This window comes from Uloborus diversus, chromosome 4 (genome assembly GCF_026930045.1).
Source record: "Uloborus diversus isolate 005 chromosome 4, Udiv.v.3.1, whole genome shotgun sequence".
Classification (NCBI taxonomy): Eukaryota; Metazoa; Arthropoda; class Arachnida; order Araneae; family Uloboridae; genus Uloborus; species Uloborus diversus.
The window spans coordinates 28,009,634-28,031,151 of record NC_072734.1 but is presented as its reverse complement, the minus strand read 5'-3'; the positions used below and the strand labels follow the sequence as shown (position 1 = coordinate 28,031,151).

Sequence of the window (21,518 nt, the reverse complement as noted above, 5' to 3'; positions counted from 1 at the left end):
TTAGCAATTGTCTCCCAGTGTATATCCATACTAAATCTACCAGTTTTTTGAAATATGTTAGTTTATTAACTGTAAAATATGTTACTCATAAATCTGGTCTTAGTTTGCTAAAACGAGATTTGACTGTATAAAGTACATTTCAGCAAAATTTTTGTTTTAGTGAACAAAGTCTTTGGTTATTATGACCCAAATTAAATTACGCAGAAACAAAATTTTGTAACAGCGAGCTGATTTTGCTGGTCCCCTGGACTTGGTTAAAACGGGATTTGACGGTATATTCTTGAGAAGAGAATCTTAAAACAATCAGTTACAAAGCAAGAATTAATTGTAAAATCAAATTTCATTGAAAGCTCTAACAAAGAAGTTTGATTCGCAAAAAAAAAAAAAAAAAAAAAAAAAAAAAAAAAGATATAAAAAACAACCAATGGATACATTCAAGACAATGCAATTTATTAAGCCAATATAAACACAAATGTTGTACAATGCTGATGTTATTTTTTAAAAAGTGCATTGACATAATTATTTACAATTTCATTTTTGAATTGTTATTACCTGAAATCAAACTCTGCAAGAGGAACATACAAGCACTGCTCAAAAAAAACCTCCACAGTTGAAACAAAAAACTTACTATTTTCAGCAAATTTTTTCAGAGGAAGTCTACCTAGGAATATATCTTTCAGCTCAAACTTTCAAAGGTTAAGAAAATGTTCTCAATCACAAAAAAGCAAATTATGTACAAAAGGTATGAATATCTTCTATGACTATTATTCTACACACTAAAACTTTTGCAAAATCTCTGTCCAGATTCTACTGCAAAAAAAAAAAAAAACATTTCCCTTTATTTATTCCACAGGCATCATCCTTCAGCACAATATCAAATTTTATGGATTATGATTTTCACTAATTAAGTGTTTACACTGTGCAGTTAATGATGCAGCCATCAGCAATGAATGATTAATTTATGCTTGCAAATAATATTAATACATGAACAACGAATTAATAAAAGTTTGCAAATAAAAAAAACTAATAGTATAAACATTACATAATTAACAGAATGTTAAGTAACATAAAAAAATTAATAAAACCAACTTTTGAGGATTAAAAAAAAAAAAATCTGAAATTAATTTTAAAATTAACATAAAATTATGGTTAAGTTATTTCTTTCACATTATATCTTAATTGATCAAATTAATAAAATTTACATGAGTTAATTTTAAAAGAAGCTAAAACTTAACACACGTTTACTCACAAACATCATTGCACGAAATCAATTTTAAAAACAAGTTCTATAATAGAAATGTAATGCCTTAAAAATATAGCATGCATGATTGGGGGAGGGGAAAAGTGATAGAAATAGTAAAAGGTGACATTGAATAAATTGATGTTTATTTTTTTTTTTAAACTGCACAAAAAGGAAAAAACTCTACTTTTGCATCAAGTAGTGTTTTCTTTTTTTTTTTACAATATAAACTCCAACAGAAAACAACCAATTTAAAGTAAATTTTTCAATACATGAGGAACAAATAATATGCATTTTTTTTAAAAGATTCTAATTTCACCTAAACACAAAATGTGCTTAAAAATATTAAAAAATAAAGGAAAAAAAAATCCATATCACAGTTTTCTTTCCATTAAAAGAAGTCATTATTTCATCTTTCAACATCAAATCATATTTACAACACTTTACAAAGACTGTTTCTACATAAAAATTATTTTGAAGCTGAAACAGATCTTAGACAATAGATTCAAATATGCCACTTTCTAAATAGAACAATTTGGTTAACCCAAAGAAACTTACGATTTCCTTTTCTTTTTCAAACTTAACAAAAAAAAAAAAAAGTAAGAAACAAAGAATATTATACACATGGCAAGAATGTAATTAAATTAAAAGAAAATATAAATATATACTGAAATTTCTGCTGATTTAATTCACCTTCATAAAACTTAAAAAATTTACTCTGCTAGCGTACAAAGAACAAAAAAAAGAAAGAATACACCAAATTTTGATTTTACTCAAATATCAAATAGATATATATTATTTCAGATACATATATTAATTGTGGAAGCATAGGGACACTTAGGTATAATTTATTTGGTTGACTACCAAAGCTGCTATGGCCATCAGTCAAAAATCACACACAACCAAATAAATAAGATAGTTTAATACCAGTAAAAAGAATTAAATGAAATTACAATAATTGCAATTTTTAACACAGATAACTTAAAACAAAAACATTCTTGATCAAAACAGTAAAACTGTACATAAATATATAAAGGCTGCCAAATAAGATTTAAATACAACATTTTGCAATCAAACAATAATGGCAGCAGTGATGATTTTGATGTTTAAACCACAAGTAGCTTTTGTTGTTTCTTTTAATAGTACACAGAAGCTACTCACATAATTATGGTAAAGAAACATAATACATAATAATTTAGCTATCAGTGAATTAATTTCAGTTGTGGACAGCTATCGCTGCTTAGAAGTATGACTTATTTGGCTATTCAAAAAGTACCAACACGTACGTACACAGAAGCGTTTAGCGACACTCCCACACCTTGACAGTCTGATCGACACTTCCCGTGATAACGAAAGGAGCACTATGGTGGAAATCTGGAAATAAAAAATCTGAAATTAGCTATTTCAGTTTAAATCTAAAGGCGTACATTATTCCAAACACTTAAAAATAGGTTGCGATAAATAGAGGTGTAATCTTTACAGAGAGGTACATGGCATCTACATAAATGAAAATAGAATGAATAGACAATAACCAGAAATCAAAATAGGTTATACAGTTATAAATGCACTAGAGCAGGGGTTCCCAAACTCTTTTGATTTGTGGTACCCTTTGAAGAATTAGAATTTTCTCTCAACACTCTAGTATAAATATATCATACAGGGAAATCCTGTTACAACAAAGACTGATACAACAGATACAACAAAATATCCGTTACAACAAACAAAACGTTCGGTACTGTTTTAAAACACATTAAGATAATGTATAAAAAAAACCTCGTTTTGACAAAACGTTCTCAACTTCAACTAGAATATTTCTTCTTAATGCTGTTTTCGCAAACAAAAAAAATGATTTTCACAAATCATAACGTGAAAACTCTGCTTGTACTTTCGAAACAGAGTCATTCAAGCTGGAAATCCGTTCATGCTGAAACGCAAGTTGATGTGTGTTAAAAAAGCCAGTGCTGTCTAGCCAAGCCCAGTCTATTTCTGCACACTAAACCTAAGGCACCTTGCAAATTCAAAAGGGCGTCAGCAAGTTTTCAATTTTTCTTGTGGTGTACGTGCCGTTCATAAATTAATGTCCTCTGGGACATAGTCTCTCATTCAAAATAACACTTTTTGTAAAGATGACGAATGAATAAAAGTTCAGTCCTCAATATTTTTTTTTCAGAATAAATAATGTGTTTACTTATATTTTAGATTGTTAGAAACGGTAAATGTTGCAGATTTAATTATATTAAGAGTGCAGATTTGCAAAATTAACAATTTTATGAAAATAAAGAAAGTTTTCAGATAATTCCGTGACAACAAATTTTTTTTTCGGTCCCTTGGAATTCGTTGTAACGGGATTTTGCTGCATGTGAATTGGATTGAAAAAATTGACACTTCGCGGCACTCTTTGTCTCTCCCTGTGGCACCCACTTTGGGAAACCTTGCACTTCAAGAAAAATAATTGATTTTCATCACATCTATTGAGCCCCTATACATTTTGCAAACAATACTAAATAAAATAATCATTAACAAAACAAGAAAAGGGCAGAGAATCAACATATTTTTGGTTTCAATATACTAATAAATACGAAAAAATACAGAACATAATGGATTTTAGACTGACATTGATCAACATAACTTGATTTATGTTTTCAATTCTTGAAATCCAAAGAGCTTTATTTTTTATGTGAAAGTGAATCAGTGTATCACAGGGAATTTTTGTTTTGTTAACATTAAAAATAAAAGAAAATTCTTACATAGGGGAGACCGGGGCAAGATGACGAATGCCTTATTTTTTCCGTTTTAAACTAGGTAACTACATCAACTGGCTCTCATATCCGCTGTTCGTTCAGCAATAGTATAGAGACGCTGAAATCGCCATATTTGTGTTAGTTTGGAAGCTCTGATTGTTTACCGTTGCCACGATATAACTTTTATACATGTGTAAAGAGGCTCTGCAGGATATACATATAGGATATATCGTGTCTCTTGAGTATTTATGAGTAACTTAGTTTATATACTACCTATTACCATGGATAAATGTCAATTAATCGCGTTTTGTTAGGGCAATGGAGAAGAATCCGTAACGATCAAATTTTCCGATGAAAATTTGTCGAGCTGCATTTCATCGGAAAAAGAGATCGTAACGATCAAATTTTCCGATGAAAATTTTCCGAGCGAAATTTCATCGAAAAACAAAATCGTAACGATCAAGTTTTCCGATGAAAATTTGCTAAGCTACATTTCATCGGAAAAAGAGATCTTAACGATCAAATTTTCCGATGAAAATTTGCCGAGCTACATTTCATCGGAAAAAGAGCTCGTAACGATCAAATTTTGAGATGAAAATTTGCCGAGTTACATTTCATCTTAAAAAAAGTAGGTCGTTTAAATTTTCCGATAAAAATTTTCCCAATCTAAATTTTTTGGAAATCTCCCAACTGTTAAAATAGGATAAATTTTATTATTTGAATATCCGACTATTGATCATACGTAAGGCTATACGAATCAACATTCAAGTTTGAGAATCGGAGGAAAAATGACTGAGACTTTGACTCCGAATCCGACTCCTGGATTTTGGAAGGGTTTACTTCAATTTGCTGCAAAATCAATTCAACTTTAACTCCACGATTCCAACGCCGATTACCTCACTGGAATTGCGAACAAAATGAGACTCCGACTCTTGAATGATTTCTCTCTATCTCCAAAACAATTTCACTCCTGACTCCCAAAATTACCGACTCTGACTCTTCACTAGCTGGCGCCATAAGTATATTCACTAAATAAAATTCTCACTTTCCGTTCAGAAATCTGTCATGGCCTTGCCACCCGATAGATGGCGCCACAAATGATTTTCCATTTAATACATTATTTTCCGCCATGGAGCGAGCATAACTTGTCTAGTGGTTAGCATATGAATCTCGTAGTCCAGAGGACTAGGGTTCGAGTCCCGGCTAGAGCGATTAAGATTGAACTCATGAATCACGCTCATCAAAAGTTGTTAAATTAGAAATTAATTAAACAAGTTATTAAAAAAATAATATATATTAAGTAATTCCCAAATGACATCATCCGAAAATACCCGTTCAAACATGCAGTCTGGGGCAAGAAGACGGACAGCAACGCGGGGCAAGATGACGAGCTTGCCTATTGCCCGTGTTTCAGAATTTATTAAACTATGTTTTCCACTTTATTAAATTCCTTTAAACGCTGTCTGTTTGTCCACGCGACCTTGCGCTTCTCCTCTGGGGCTAAAGGACGCATTGAATCAAGGTAGGTATCGTTTGAAAGCGGGTGACCAGGGGCTATTTATAAACTAGTTGATCAAATGACTAGTTGAATGAATTAAACCAAGCAAAGAATATCCTGCTATGCTGATTATTGACAATCATAAATCTCACATAGCTTTGCAGGCTATCTTATATCGCAGTGAAAAAACATTATCATGTTTGGGTTGCCATTTCACACACGCATCATCTCTAGCTCCTGATGCGTCATTTTTCTGCCCATCAAAAACCTACTATAGCCAAGCATGTGACAACTTTATGGTCATCATCAAGGACAAACTATCACAGAAAAAAAATATTGGTGAGCTTTTGAGCACCACTAACTTTAAAGCATCTACAGTTGGAAATGCCGATAAAGGGTTTAAAGAATGAGGTATCGAATAATTCTCTTGTTTTTTAGCGAACTATGACATTGTTGACTCAGAAACTGAGAATAATAGTGCTAATCCTCAGACCTTGGGAGTAGAAAACCAACATATAAACCCTCCAGACGAAGCAAAAGTTATGGCAAATGCTGATTTCGATACACCAAAGAAGCATGTTAGTGTTTTTGATTTCAATGCATTGCCTAAAGCTTGCAATGCGAGAAAACAAAAACTAAAGCTCAAACACTCTTACAAGCACATCCATCAAAGAAATGTCAGAACAAGGAGCAAAGCGGAAGAGAAAAAAAGAATTATTTAAAAAACAGGGAAAATAAGTTCGTGAAGTTAAAAAGGGAGTAAAAAAAACTCAGACCAAGTTTCTGTAGGCCCAAGTCTACTACTGTGGGCCCGTATTCATGCCAAGCAATGCAGCTGCATGAAATTCAAAGAATGGTGTTCTAAGATGCTTTGCTTGGAAAGTGGAATTTTGAGACCCTCCAACAGAAGAATGGATCCAGAGCTGTAAAAGCGAAGAGTGGTGGCATGAGGAATGTTCCAATCATGAAAATGGTATTTTTATTTATGTCTATTGTTAGCTGCACAACTTAACACTTGAACATTATACGCTACAAGACATTACGCTTAATTTGATACTTAGTGAGATGTAAAAACACAGTAATCATTTGTAAACTACGTAACATATTCAAAATATAAAATATGTTCAACCTTTTTCAACATTGTCATCTTGCCCCTTGCCCCAGTACTGGGGCAAGATGACGATTTGTTAAGGTTATGAAAAAAAAAATATCCTTCGTTATTTTTATTTGAAAAATTAAATGGCAATATATTTAATACTACATAGGACTACTCTAACAGTTCATGTAAAATTAATTTTACTATCCTTAAAAATAAATTAATAAACCACGAAAATTGTTAGCATTCGGAACTCCAGCGCTCGAATACGCTACCTTGCGGTGATTTACAAAACTGCCGATGGAACTAAAACATTGCCACGTTTTAGTTCCATGTGTGTCTGTTGACGTAAACACAGGCAGTTTGTTCTGAGTATTTATTAACGCAATCGATGTGTATTAGTTTGCTTTCAGCTACAGAAATTAATTCGTCCCCTAAGAGTATTCTCGAGCTTCTCAAAATAATGTTAGTTTTCCTTATTTCTTTCAAAAAAGTATTAAATGGTGGACGCGTAAACAAGAAAACTCTGGATTAACAAAATTGGATAACGTTATACCAGGTAAAATTTTTTATTGTATGAATTTGTAAGAATATGAGTTTTTTTTTAATCTTAAATTAATTTAACTAATCATATTTTACAGCAGCATTTAGTTGGAATGGACAGTATGCAAAATATTTTCTTGAATATATTATCCTAGAACAAAATGAAAAATGTTGAACCGAGAAAGAATTTACTTTATTCCTTTTATTCTCAGCTGAAAGGTTTCGCCAAATTTGTTTAGGGTTATATAGTTTTAGTATTGTGCGAGCAAAGTAGCCTTGGCGAGATTTCGCGTTTTTAGTTAAACCATTTTTAATTTTTATCATGAGTGGAATAAAATGGTAGTAAGATTACAGAATTCGATAAGTAAAAAGAAATAATGGTTAATCAACTGAAAAGAAAACTACCACCATATATCCGTGAGAATTTTGTTGATGATTTGCATAACATGACATAATTAAATCGTAACTCAGAAATTAGAAAAATCGAAACAGAAAAATTTTAAATTAACCGATTCGGGAATTCGAGAGAAATAACTCGGCTACAAATGCAAAACAGCAAGCGCTAGACAAGCAAGGCAAAAAAGTATCGTCTTCTTTCGATAATAATTTGTAATGTCATATTGAATTTTCTAGCATTAATTGTTATTCTTGTCAGGCCACAATTATTATTTAGTTTTATCAAGAATTGATAAATATCGAATTCAACATCGTGGAAATAGCTGCTTAGAGCTACGAACTACGTAGTTTGCATTAATCTTTGACGTTTAGTAATGCTTCTTGAATTCTCATTTCTTTTTACGTGGGCCAGAATATCCACAAGACTTTGAAAATTAATTTAAAAAGAATAAAGCGAAAAAATCATACGTACGAACAAAAACCACAACACTTTTAGCATTTTCTTCGGTACCATGTGCGTTTGTTTTAGTTTTCAATTCCGCCATTAGACAGTGACTTCAGTGCCCCCTACAGTTCGTTGGAGTTGCGAATAGTCAACTTGCCCCGGTCTCCCCTACACAAATTCTGATATTTTAAACTAATTGTATGTTCTTTTTATTTTGCAAAAATCTAGTTACACATTTTGTTTTTACAAATTTGTAAATTTACCAACTAAAACTAGTTTTTTAATTGACTGTTGTTAATGTAAGTGACTTTTGAAAACAAAACAGATACCCAAACATCATTAATTTTCACATCTTTTTGTTACTATTTGACTGGGGCTGGCATTCACTTCACATTTGCTGGTTTTAGAGCACTTGCTATTGACATTGGTTTTGATCATACTGAACCAATGCCATCTACTAAATAGAAACAGTTGTAGAGCTTCTCTTTTATCAAAAAAAGACCATTTCACTAACTTGCATCAAGGTTGCTAATAAAGAATTTGAAAGTTTTAGTTTTCCAAAAACAAGTCAGTTTTACAGGGATGAAAACAGCCTGAAGTCAAAAAAGAGGAAAAATTGCAAGACTTAAAATTTGAATATATATATATATATATATATATATATATATTTACATTACAAAATTATATTGATACTATACTGTCTTTTAAATATTAATAGATAGGTTTTTTTTAAATACTAGTAGAAATGCTAACAAATGAATAAATAAAATAAGCTTGCATTTATTTCAGATTTTAACAGATATATCAATTCCATTTACCACTTTCAATTTCCCATAGCCCACAAATCAGGTGAAATTAAAACTTTATAATGTGACATCTAATGCTATAAAACTTCCATATAATTAAACACTTAATACAAGCTGAATCATTGGACACTATAATTACAAAATGACATTATCAGTGTGGCTAACCTAGGAGAAACAATTTGAGGAGCATTTTGAAATTTTTTAGAGCAGCTGGGTATATTCTATAAAAATCATTAAAAAACTAAACCCAATCTAAAACTTTTTCAGGGTGGCGACAAGAACTGTGAAAAAAAGTTCCCTGATTTTTCCCTGATTTCCCTGATTAAGTTCACCAAATTTCCCTGATTTACGTTACCAATGATAATGGTTTTCTTTCTTTGCTCTACTTAAAATCCATTGTATGTTTGTATAAAATGCAGTATTTTAAACGTTTTAAGTTGTGTAAAGTTGTTGAAATAAAGATATATTTAAAAAAGATGCTACTTTTTAAATAAAATGGTTAAAAAAAACATATCAAGTCAATTTGGGGGGGGGGGGGACCTACAAAACAGTATATTAATTTTTTCTACAATGGAAAGATTATAGAAAATTTCAAAAAAAAAAAAAAAAAAAAAACATTACGTCCAGAAACCACTTAGATTAAGAATTTTAAGAAACTATTAAAATTACTCTTAAAAACATATGTGTATTTATGTTAGAAAAAGTAATTGAAATTATTTTGAATTAAGTTTTCAAACAGTGTAATAATTGTTGCAACAATAACAAGTAATAGTGAAAGAATAGAAGTAATGTAGTTATTCTTATATAACTAATTGACATATTTATGCAAAACAGATGAAACCATTTGACATTCATAGGGAGCTTTTCTCTGATCAAGAACATAGGTTATAATGAATGAATACAGCATTTTAACAATGAAAAAATAAAGATATTTACTTAAGTATACAAGTTAACTCTATTTGAAATGCTTTCAGTATGTAACGAAAAAAAATCTTAGATTGCTTTTGTAACGAACAACTTTGAAATGCAAGAAAAAAAAAAGCAATTAGTTAATTTTAAAATATATGAAAGAACTACTTGGTTATAAAATTAAAGAATCACTTAAGTCTGAAGAAAAGAAATCCTTTATAATCTGCGGCGACAACAAATAGTATAACGGCAAAAAAACAAAGTTTTTTTTAATTGAAAGTTCAATTTTAGCAATTAAATTAAAAACGCGAAGAAGTAATAACTTTTAAGCTTTTATAGTATTAATTCAAAAACCAAAGATTTTTTCTTGGAATCGTGATTACAGTACGCTAATTACTTCGAGACAATGGAATAAAGGCAAAGGAGCTAAGGCATTAATGAAGGCTTCCTCTTTGCCTGTATGGTTGTTTATTTTACGTAGCATTGAAAGCGTAAAAGGAAATTTCAAGCTAGGTAAAATAAATAACCTAACAGACACAAAAGCAATCTTAGGAAGCTCATCCTTTGGTTAATAAGTAAGATTCAATACTTAGACGATGAGGAAAAAAGATGCATAAATATGCGGCAGTGTATAATCGCACCTCAATAATTTTACATTTTTTTTTTGAACAGATAATTGACGGAAAATGCGTAGGGAATTAGAGTACTTAATTTTGTAAAGCAAAAAAAAATTTTTTTTTCTTATAAAATCAATTTTTCCTGATTTTTTGTTATTTTTTTCAAAATTCCCTGATATTTCCCTGACTTTTCCCTGATTAATAAAGTTCCCTGACTTTTCCCTGATCTCCCTGATTTCCCTGATCTGTCGCCACCCTGTTTTTGAGCTTTGATGGTCATTTTAAGCACCAGCATAAAAATGATTATTTTGAAATTGATAAAAAACGTTTTAAACACTATGTCAAGATTTGAGACGATAAGCATCTTTAATTTCTTATATTTAAATGTCTATTGTAATAAAATAGCACAGTATAATTAAAATAAATTTGAATTTATTAAGATCTCCAAGAGCTATATCTTTGGTGAGCCTGATGAGTATTAAAACTAGATTTGAATAATGATGTTGGCTAAAATTAACTCCGATGGAATAGGATAAATATTTTTGAATGGGCGTGGCAGTCTTCATAAAAAATCAATAATTAAAGTATAAGGAGGGTTGAATATATTAGTCTACAAACAGGTATTAATGTCTAAGCAGTAGAATGGCATAGCAGATAAAAATGAGAGAGTGTTACAGAAGCAGATGCAATCAGATTTCAAAAGCTACACATCTCTAACAATTGAATCCATCTTCACTCTCCAGCATTTCCCCCTCCACTCCTATTTCACCTTCTTCACCAACAGCAAAAAGTTCCTTACTTCTTTCTACTAAAGAAAGAACGTGTGCCTCAGTAAGAATCCTGATGGGAAGGTTTGGGCAGAAGGGAGGTGAGGTGGTATTTGACCGAGATCGCTAGAAAGTGGCTGTGAAATGGGCGTGGCAAAACAATGAGCGTACAAGTCTTTAGCAAAAAATAAATACATACAAGAAGGGTTGAAAATAATAGTCTATAAAAAATTATAAAGGTTTAAGTGATAGGATGGCATAGTAGACAAATATGATCGAGTGCTATGGAAGCGGATGCAATCGGATTTTGAAATGCATAAATACTGACGCTTTCTATGTCATTCGATTTTACGTTCAAAGAAGACTAACTATATGTTTTCTATAATCAATCCTTGATTAAAAAACATTTCATCTAAATAAGAACAATAAGTTAAAAAAAAAAAACAAAGTTATGTAAAACATACAGTGCTCAAAGCATATAAATAGTTAACACTGAAATAATTTAACTTAAATCTGTTTTTACATTTAACATAGAGAAAGGCGGAAGCACCAAAAGTAAAGACAAATATCACTAACCCACAGAAGTGCAGAAATGGGCATGTGCTTCTATAGTTTTGCTGCAGCGCTTATTTTTCACATCCCAAACACGTAGCGTTTTGTCATCAGATGCGCTTACTATATATTTGCCACCAGGATGAAATTTCACTCCTCTGACCCAATTATCATGTCCAATCTAAAATAAATATATGGCAAATCATGAAACATTTAAGCTTTTTTTTCCAATATAATTAGAATATCTCTTACATGAATTACAATTTGCTTAAAAATGTATTACAGTATTATTTACAAGCTTAAACTGATACACATTAATATTTTTACAGCTGTCATTTTCAAGGGCAAAAAGCAATGTTGCACAGATAAAAAGGGAAAAATAAATAAATAAAACAGAATAAACTGCCCCTAAGTTTGGATTTTCAAATTAAGGTACCTGTAATTTTTGTAATAAAAGAATAATTAAAATTTAACATCAATGCATACTCTCTTCAAAGTAAAGTAAGTTAATACAGTAAAAAGTAAAAGAAATACCTTACATTGTTTTTGGCTTTGTATATTTTAGTATATTGCTTAATCATGGATACATTCTGAACTTTTTCCATCCAGTACAAATTTAAAAAAAACAAAAACAAAAAACAAATAAAAGATGTCATAAGATTAATATTGAAGACACATTCTATCGAACAATTAATATTGAACATACTTTGATCTTTAACAGTTTGCAATAATATACAAGATCACTAAATGACAATCATATATGTTTCATTCTTTCAACATGTTTGCTGTCACTAAGTAATAATATATATGTCAAGTAATTTGGCATTTTTCCAAAATACTAAATTGGTTTTAGCTAGTACTATTTGATGGTGCTTAAAACTCATAAAAAAGAGGGGAGACAAATGAGGAATTCATATTCTTTAGAGCCCTCGAATGTCTTCCTTGATTTTAAGTTTGAATTTGGAAAATTTGACTCCTATATAGCAACTATTTTAACACTTAATTGAAGTTCTATTCAATGACCACATCCAATTTTGAAATTTTTTCTACGGACAAGAATTTGAGAAAGAACAGGAGGGCCAAAATAAGACCTCACAGAATTTTAGCAAGCAGGCAGGTGGGATAATGTGGATAATGATGAACATCACTGGTTGCTACATATTGTTCCTTTGCTCAGTGCTAAAATTAACATCCCGTCTTGTTTGAACCTCTCTATACACATAGACAAAGATTGTTAAAAAAGCAGACAACTGAGAGCTTTTGTTAACTTCAGCTAGATCTTTTAGCTCCAGTAAATAACTTACCAGGGTAAATAAACTTAAACCAGTACTGATGTCCCATAGCTTGATTGTTTTATCACGAGATCCAGAAATTAAAAATGGTCCTGTTCGAGCGCCATGTTTATTCTAAAAATATAGCAAAACATAAGGAAATAATGAATTGATTCTAAACAAATACATAATTTCATCATTCATGAGAAGAAACAGATCGAAATTCTTAAAATCATAAAAATTGTAAAGAAAACAGTAGACATTTCTGGGATGATCTAGAACATTTAAAAAGTGTGAGATAATGCTGCTAAAATAAATCAGTTTCAGTATAAACATGTGCCATACAGTGTTAGGGTGTTGAGAACAAGGGCGCCCCATATAGGGAGCAAGGGGGGGGGCGCAAGCCCCCCTTAGAAATTAGAACTTCCCTGCTTTAAGTACATCTTTCTTTGCAAAAATGTAAAAACATTTCTTCTCCAGCCATTAATGAATAATTTATTAAAAATGTCAAACTTTAATAACTCTAATCTGTACTGAAACCGGTTTCTATGGGGAAAATATCCTGCTAAACCACGGGGAAAATATCTGAGCCCCCCCCCCCCTTAAAATTTTGCATATGGGTGCCCTTGGTTGAGGAAGATTCTCTTTCTGATTTGCCAGTGGTTATCTATGTATTTAAGTTTACAGAGTTTTTCAATCAATATCTATAGTTTTTCAATAAAATATTGATTGAAACTACTCTATATCAGCTCCAAAGTTTATTAAATAAGGTTGCAGCAGAAGTCACATTTCCTCTTAGAAATTAAAAAATTTTTCAACACAAACAGTTTTCATATTTCATTAGTCTATTCTTGATATACACTTATATCGCACCCAATGAAGAAAACAATTCAAATCAGTGGTGCACATACGAGGAAGGTCCCGGAGGTTTGGACCCCTCCCATCGCCCCTCAGTTTTTTTGATTGACTACAATCCTATGCATGTAGTAAGCAAAATAATTCCAAGTAAAGCGAACAATAATTTCAGATTTAATAAATGGAAAAACAAAATTTATTTTCTCTCTTGCTTCCCAGGGTTGGCCGGATTGGACCCAATTGGGCTGGACCCAATGGTTTTTTTTTTGAAAAAACCCATTTAAAAAAACCCATTATTTAGCCCACTTTTGGGTTTTTTTAAATTTTTTGAGAAGTTTTTAAAAAAGTAATTAATTTAAATACTTTTACAATTTAAACTTCTATTTTGTTTGTTGTTCACCACAGATAATGGACATAAAAAATGAATTTTGAACTTTAATAGTATTTCTTAACTCTTAACAACATTAAAAATACTTCAAAGATTTAAAAAATATATATTTAACTTTTATCTTTAACTGGTCAATAAATAACTCAAATTATCTTGACTAAGTTCTGTCACGTCTGGTTTTCTCAATATTTGTAGATTGTACAGAGGGAACTACTCTAGCTAAAAGGCTTTCATGTGAATTATTTTCTGCAACCCGACACGTCACAAATTTCGAATTAACAAGTTATATTTTTTTTAGAAATTAACAGGTTTTACAAATGGTCGGACAGAAAACAGAATAGGATGAACAGTATTTTCATTATCTTACAAAAAAGTTTAATATTTCTTAAATATGTACACAGAAATAGAAAAACAGGCAACATAAAATTCAAAGAAATGTCTTGATTAAGCTGGAATTCAGTAAATAGGGATTTAAACTACTTGAGGTTCTACAGTAGTTTTGCATAAAAAAATGAAATACAATAAAGTAAAATGCAAAAAAAAAGTAGTAATTAAAAACGAACAATAGATTTTATCACTCAAGAAGTAATTTTGCCTTAACTGTTGGTAATCATGGAAACTAAAAAATCTGAAACTTCACCATTCTTGGGTTTCGTCGTCTTTCATACTCTTCTTCAGAAAATGCTGAATTTTAACTAGTTTTCCAGCTTTTTTTTACCCCAAGACAATTCTTGTGCTTTGTTCATATACTTCGCTACAATATGCTACAAGTACCCTACATTTTCCCTAAAAAAAGACAAAAAAAACCCACATTTCTTTTAAAAAACCCAGCTTTAGTTGGGTTTTTTGGGTTTTATTTAAAAAAACCTAAAAAACCCTGGGTCCATGGGCTTTTTTAAAAAAACCCGGGTTTTTGCCAACCCTGTTGCTTCCCCTACAAAATTGAACTGTATGTGAACATTAACTGTTCTATAATGATGATTTTGCTTCACTGGTTTTATTTTAATTTTGAGAAAAGTAAATACTGGTGCTTTCTGGTGTTTTAATTTGGTATTTGTTGTTAATAAATTTAACTAATGCTAAGTAATTATTCAAAAGAAAAAAAATGCTCTTTGTTCCCGACAATCGATAAAAATCAAAAGAATATGTTTGGATGCATGTCGGAGTATGATATGAGAATGGTGGACCTTTGATCCTGGATCCATCCTCCCCCCCCCCCCAGAACAATTCCTGTGTGTGCCACTGCTTCAATTCATGTAATATTTAGACAAAATTAACATTTATGTAAGATAAATATATTACATCAACACCAGCAGCTTCATTGATGGCAGCTGTAGCAGATTCTGGAGCCCAGGCTATGCATTCTACAACATGGTCATGCTCTCGAAGTTCGAGTTTGCATTCTTTAGTTCCTATCACCCATACTCGTACTGTCTGCAAAAACACAAAAACACTTCAATGAAAAGTATGCTCCAATCTGATAAAATTTTTTCACTTTGAAATGTCTTCATCATGTAAAAAATCTCACATATTTCATTTAACACATGTTTACAAGAATGATTAATATACCAAGAAATAGATTACTTCACTCTTTTCTCTTTTCCCTTAAAAAAAAATATCAAGAACTAAGAGATTTTCCATATTTTCTTTAAACTTTGAACCAATTTTCAAATTCTCAGTATCTTTGTCGTTACACAACAGGGGTGATTAACCATGAACACAAGACTCATTTCTAAGATAACTATACAACAGGTAAGTAACCACATATGACTGCTCAGTCCTAGGGCTGCTTCAACAAAATTGAATAATCCATGATCTACCGTATTTTTAATGCTAACTAAAACAGTGAAAAAAGATTTTCAAACGAATTTTTTAATGAAAAAAATTTACGGGAACGCTTCAATCACAAAACATAACATTTTAGGTTTTTGAATTTATTTGCAAAAAAAGTACTTAAATTCAAAAAATCTGCTTTTCCAAAATCTTATTTGCAAAAAAAAAAAAAAAAGTACTCAGATTCTGGAAAGCAGATTTTGGAAGCTCAAAAAAGATCAATTTATTAGAGATGAAGTTTACACATTGATGTCTGAAAAGTACTATAATTGTTCATGACTTAGTAACATATGCATTTTTTTTACATTTTTTATAACTACAGTGAAACCTGTGTAAGTTGACCACTTGCGGTGCACTACTTTAGTGGTGAACTTAAACAGGGTGGTCACAACTTATAAAGGTTGAATTATATGATAAGATCTAATTCTGTGCCTGAAAATAGCGGTCAACTTAGACAGGTGATCAACTTACAAGGGTGGTCAACTTTACAGGTTTTACTGTATTACTTCCACAGTATCCATTTACTACAAGCAAAAACTTCTGCCTGTAACAGCTTGGATTTTCCAGTCATGAACACATATGAGGCAGTGAGAAGCAAAGGGATGTAAGAGGACATTTTAAAAGTTTTGAATAAAATGCATTTGAAGGTCAGATCCTAGGTAGACTTTCATTGAATTTTTTTTTTTTTTTTCTAAATCACACTGTAGAGCAGCACCTTACCAGGGCTACTAGTACTATTTCTTGCATCAAAGCAAAGGAGAGGTTCTCCTATCGTTTGTGCTGGTTATCTGCAGATTTTTAATCTTGTCACTTACATTCCTTCGCTCCACAAAGCCTCATATATTCTAACAGCTAAAAATAGCAATTCTAACAAAATTTAAAAAATTGTTTTAAACATTTGTAAAATAGTCTCTAAAAAAAATAAAACATATTAATTATTAAAATTACAAAAAAAAAAACATAGTTTCGGAAGACATCATTCGACGCACTATTCCACAAAAAGGAAGAAGTTAATTGGCCAATGCAGTATTTTTGAAAAACAAAGTAAGGTTTCATTAGTGGATCTTTCTGTGATTCACTACATCACACAAACAGGCTCTCACTCCCGCCATGAAGTCATTATTTCAGAACAAAAATGAATGGCTTTGATGCCGCTGGATTTATGTAATACATCTGTTCCAAAGTAAGTAAAGTACGAAAGACTTTTATCTTGCTTGCACAAGGGTAAAAATGCTGATAGGTAAAAATGCTGAAGGGAGGGAGATTAAAAAAAAATCTTACTTGATCATTTGAACAGCTAGCTAAAAGTGAACCATCTTGATTTACTCGTACCATCCTAACCCATTCACGATGACCAGAAAATGTTTTTACACAATAACTGGAAAAAAAAAAGATGATATTAAAACTAAATACAAGATTTGTTGTCCAATTTTTGGAAACAAAAATGTTGATATCCAGAAAACATACTATTTATGTATGGATTGTAAATGTAGCCTATTTTGAAGAATACCACAAAAGCGGAGGCCCAGAAAATATGATTAGCATGGTCATAAATAACAAAAAGTATAGAAGTTGTTTACACTGACTTTCAAAAAGATTTCAATAAGGTAGTGCATGCCTAAACAAAAAGGGTTGTGTTGGAAAAGAATGGAACACTTTAATTTGGGTTAGAAATTGGTTGTTTAGTAAAGATTTGTTATTCTAGTAGCCTGATTTTTAAGTGCTGTTCCATAAAATTCTGATTGTAGACCAGTTTTCCACTTAAGTAACTTTTTAGGGAATGGTAAACTGGGAATGGTAAACTCTCTCCTTGCCTTACCAATTACATTAGAATTTAATGTATATAAAATATAAAAAGCTAAGGGGGTGTAAAAATTATTTAATGCAAGAGGTTTTTTTGGAAGAAATGTTTAAAGTTTTTTTTTCACTTTTTTGGAATGTTAGATACACTGGTGTAAGAAATTAAGAGAATTTTCAGATATGGTTAATTATCTCCAGAACTACTGGGCAGATTTTAATGAAATTTAGTATGTACATACATTGAAACAATGCAAAACAAATAACTGTCCAAGATTTAAAACACACATGCATGATCATAAATATCACTCGTTAGAGTTAGATGGTATGAAACAGTGGTTGCAAAATTGAACAACAAAATGGGTTAATGGGGGTATGGTCCCCTCTAACAAACCTATAGACCTTGCAGTGTGACTCCATACTTGAAACGAAGTAGTTTATGGGATCCTGGAGTAATTGTTTCCACTCGTTCAACAATGCTGTTCTCAGACTATGGATGGTCCTCGGAGAGGTGTTGCGAGTTGCTATTGCTCTCCCGAGAACGTCTCAGACATGCTCTACAGGATTGGAGTCTAGAGATCTGTTTGGCTAAACCCTCCAGTAACTATCCTCCCCTTCCAGAAATTCGTCGACCAGAAGAGCTCTATGTGGTGTTGCGTTAACATCCATTAAAATTACCCCAGGACTAACAGCACTTCTCAAGAGGTGAGCATAGGGCTCCAAGACCACATCTCTATTCCTCGCAACTGTCAAAGAGCCTCTCTCAAAGACATGGAGGGGTGTATGGCCACCCAACATGATGCCCGTTCAGACCGCCAAACCACCACCGTCATAATGGTCAATTTTGCGCATATTGGAGGGCAGGTAGTGAGTTCCTGCTTCTATCTAATGAACGTAGGACAATAATAGTCTGTTAAGCTGAACCGGGAGCCACCACTAGCTACCCTCAATAACCGCGAAATCAACCATTATGGACTAGGAGGTTTGACAGTCTGGGCAGGCATCATGTTGGATGGCTGCACGCCCCTGCATGTCTTAGAATCCATTTTGACGATCCCCAAGTTAATTACAATGAGTTTTCCCATGACGTCCGTATGTGTATATGTATCTCGAATAGCTCAAGAATGGTATGTCCTAGAAAGTTGTTGAAAATTGGTACATAGACTCCAAGTGGGGTCTAGTTGTGCACCTTCTATTTTGGTTGCATTTGGATGTTCCAAAGGGGCTCTTTTACACCTTTTCAGGGTAAAATCATTGTTAATTTCAATGTAAACTCAAGCGGTGCTATAATTTGGCAAACACTTTGCAATATATCGCCAAGCTTTTGGTCAGCAAGTTTTGTTGCCAACTTGGCAATGAATTTGGCGTTTTTTTTTTTTTTTTTTTTTAAATATGGTTTTAATTTGGCCATATTTAGAGTTAACTATTGAATCACATTAAAACTGCCAATATTGGGAAAATTTAGCTGTATAAAACTTTTTCTTTGCTTCAGTCCACAACAAACTTGGATGAAAATTTTTAAAGTGTTTCTTTGCTCATTCCGAGACACTATTATCTTTAAATTGGAGTAAAAGGAAGTCATGCAATGCACACATCAGCTCGTTTTTGCTGATTTTTCAGGTTTCCCTGTGGCCTGGCAACGCTGTATGAGCACTTAACGTGACTGTGGAGATTCAAAAACATTCACAGAATTTTTTTTCAAAAGCGTTTTTCTCTAAAAAACTTTTTTTCAACAAGAGTTATTGACCAACCGTTCTGAAAATTTGTGTGAATGTTCTTTATTCAATTACACTCTATATGTACCTAACTCTTTGATAATATTATTAATAAAAGTTTTTTTTTTAATGCAAGAAATGTGAAAATAATGGTAGAAAAACATAACTTGGCAATCAAATTCCTCTAAAACATGCAATATTCAATTTTTTTGATCACAAATAGGTTTATATTCTTAGGAAATATGTTGTTTACAAGAGAGAAAAATAGTAATGATTACAGACAAAAATTGTGGCTTTAATAATGCCCCCCAGTAACAAGGTCTAATGGTGACGGCCCATGGATAGCAGCTTCTATCTCCGTTAATTACGGTGCATACGACTTCAAAAAATTACAAAATTCACAAAAACACTAAAATTTTGGCCTCCTAAACTGGTTTCCCCCTTAAAGTGAATTTTTGTCCAGACAAAATTATACTTTCAAAAATTGGACAGATTTAAGTGTTGAATATTTTACAAATTGTGTACAAAAACATTTCTTTCTAAAACGAGTATCAAAGTACCTTTTCAGCAAAAAAATCCTTTCCGTGTCTTATCCCCAAATTTTTCAGACCACAACATGTTCTACATTTTTTTAGGTATTCTAACGGAAGTAAGTATAATATCCTGGTAGGAACTTTGAGCATAACATATGGAAAAAAGGAGATAGTGAAATGTATCATGCTTACCCTGTAGATACTTCCCACATTTTAATAGTTTTATCCCTGGAAGACGATACTATGTGATCACCACTAGGTACAAATGTCACTGATGATACATTATGATCATGTCCTGGAAAAATAAGAAGAAATAAAGACTACTAACTCCCAATTTAAAAATACTTTTAAACACAACTTCCAAAACACACTACCCCACAACAAATCTTATGAATGAACGTGTCACTATAAATAAAATTTAGGACAATAATTAAATTATAAATTTTATGAGATTCTTCCTATCAGCAGTCAAATCATGATCTTTTCCTGAGGTCCTAATACAAATATCTACAATCAACCATAATCTAACAATTCTAACACGCGTACACTACAATGGGAAAGTAAAGAGAAGTACAAGAAATACACCGCCAGCTCAGTCATTTCCAGCCGAGGACTGCAGTTTCGTGCTAATTAGCACTCATCCGCCCGGCATAGGAAAGTGACTGAGCTGGAGATGGAAAACCTCATAAGGAAGCCAAGAGTGCGAAACAAACTGGTAGCTAATTTAGAATTAGCAGACCAGACGAGTGACCGAAGCAGTGGTTCGGTTCAACTCGAAGATTGAACACGAGGCAAGGTATATTCAGTAAATTACCGCCCATTAGCCAGGGCTAAAGCAGAAATACAAGAAATACACCGCCAGCTCAGTCATTTCCAGCCGAGGACTGCAATTTCGTGCTAATTAGCACTCATCAGCCCGGCATAGGAAAGTGACTGAGCTGGAGATGGAAAACCTCATTAGGAAGCCAAGAGTGCGAAACAAACTGGTAGCTAATTTAGAATTGAGCTGGCGGTGTATTTCTTGTATTTTGCTTTAGCCCTGGCTAATGGGCGGTAATTTACTGAACATATAAAGAGAAGTATTTGCAAATTTTTTCAGTTTTCATATTTTTGCATTTTTGTCATCTGTTGTACTTTATTGTTATCATAGCGCTTGCTTATTTTGTTTCTGCTAAAAATAAAGCACGGGAAAAAAATCCAACATTTTCCTATTGTTCGTATAGAAACAGAGCCTTGTTTTCGAAGGTCCCCTCGACCACACAATCTCATGGAAAAAGGTTGGAGCACCACCTATGATTTTTTAACATTACGGAAAAATTCCGAACAATATTTATTTAGGCATCAGCTTTTAAGGTATTAAAGTTCTTACTATAAAAATTAAGAACATAATAGTAGTGCAAGTTTAAAAAAAAATTAATCTCCTTTTTTGATATTTCTAGTAGTGTAAGTTAAAAAAAAAAATTAATCTCCTTTTTTGATATTTCTAGTAGTGTAAGTTAAAAAAAAAATTAATCTC

General features: G+C 32.0%; 1 protein-coding gene across 2 annotated transcripts in view; it reads right to left on the bottom strand.

Moving 5' to 3' along the window:
• Nucleotides 1-429: 429 nt before the first annotated feature.
• LOC129221308 (lissencephaly-1 homolog) overlaps nt 430-21,518 on the bottom strand; it is an 84,827-nt gene continuing 63,738 nt past the window's right edge. For both annotated transcript variants that reach the window (XM_054855769.1, XM_054855768.1), the window contains exons 8-13: nt 20,195-20,297; nt 17,239-17,335; nt 15,427-15,558; nt 12,915-13,016; nt 11,635-11,791; nt 430-2,614 (exon numbers count right to left, since the gene is read on the bottom strand). In XM_054855769.1, the coding sequence (XP_054711744.1) occupies nt 2,541-2,614; nt 11,635-11,791; nt 12,915-13,016; nt 15,427-15,558; nt 17,239-17,335; nt 20,195-20,297 (665 nt within the window). In that variant the 3' untranslated portion in view covers nt 430-2,540. The remainder of the gene's footprint in view (nt 2,615-11,634; nt 11,792-12,914; nt 13,017-15,426; nt 15,559-17,238; nt 17,336-20,194; nt 20,298-21,518) is intronic.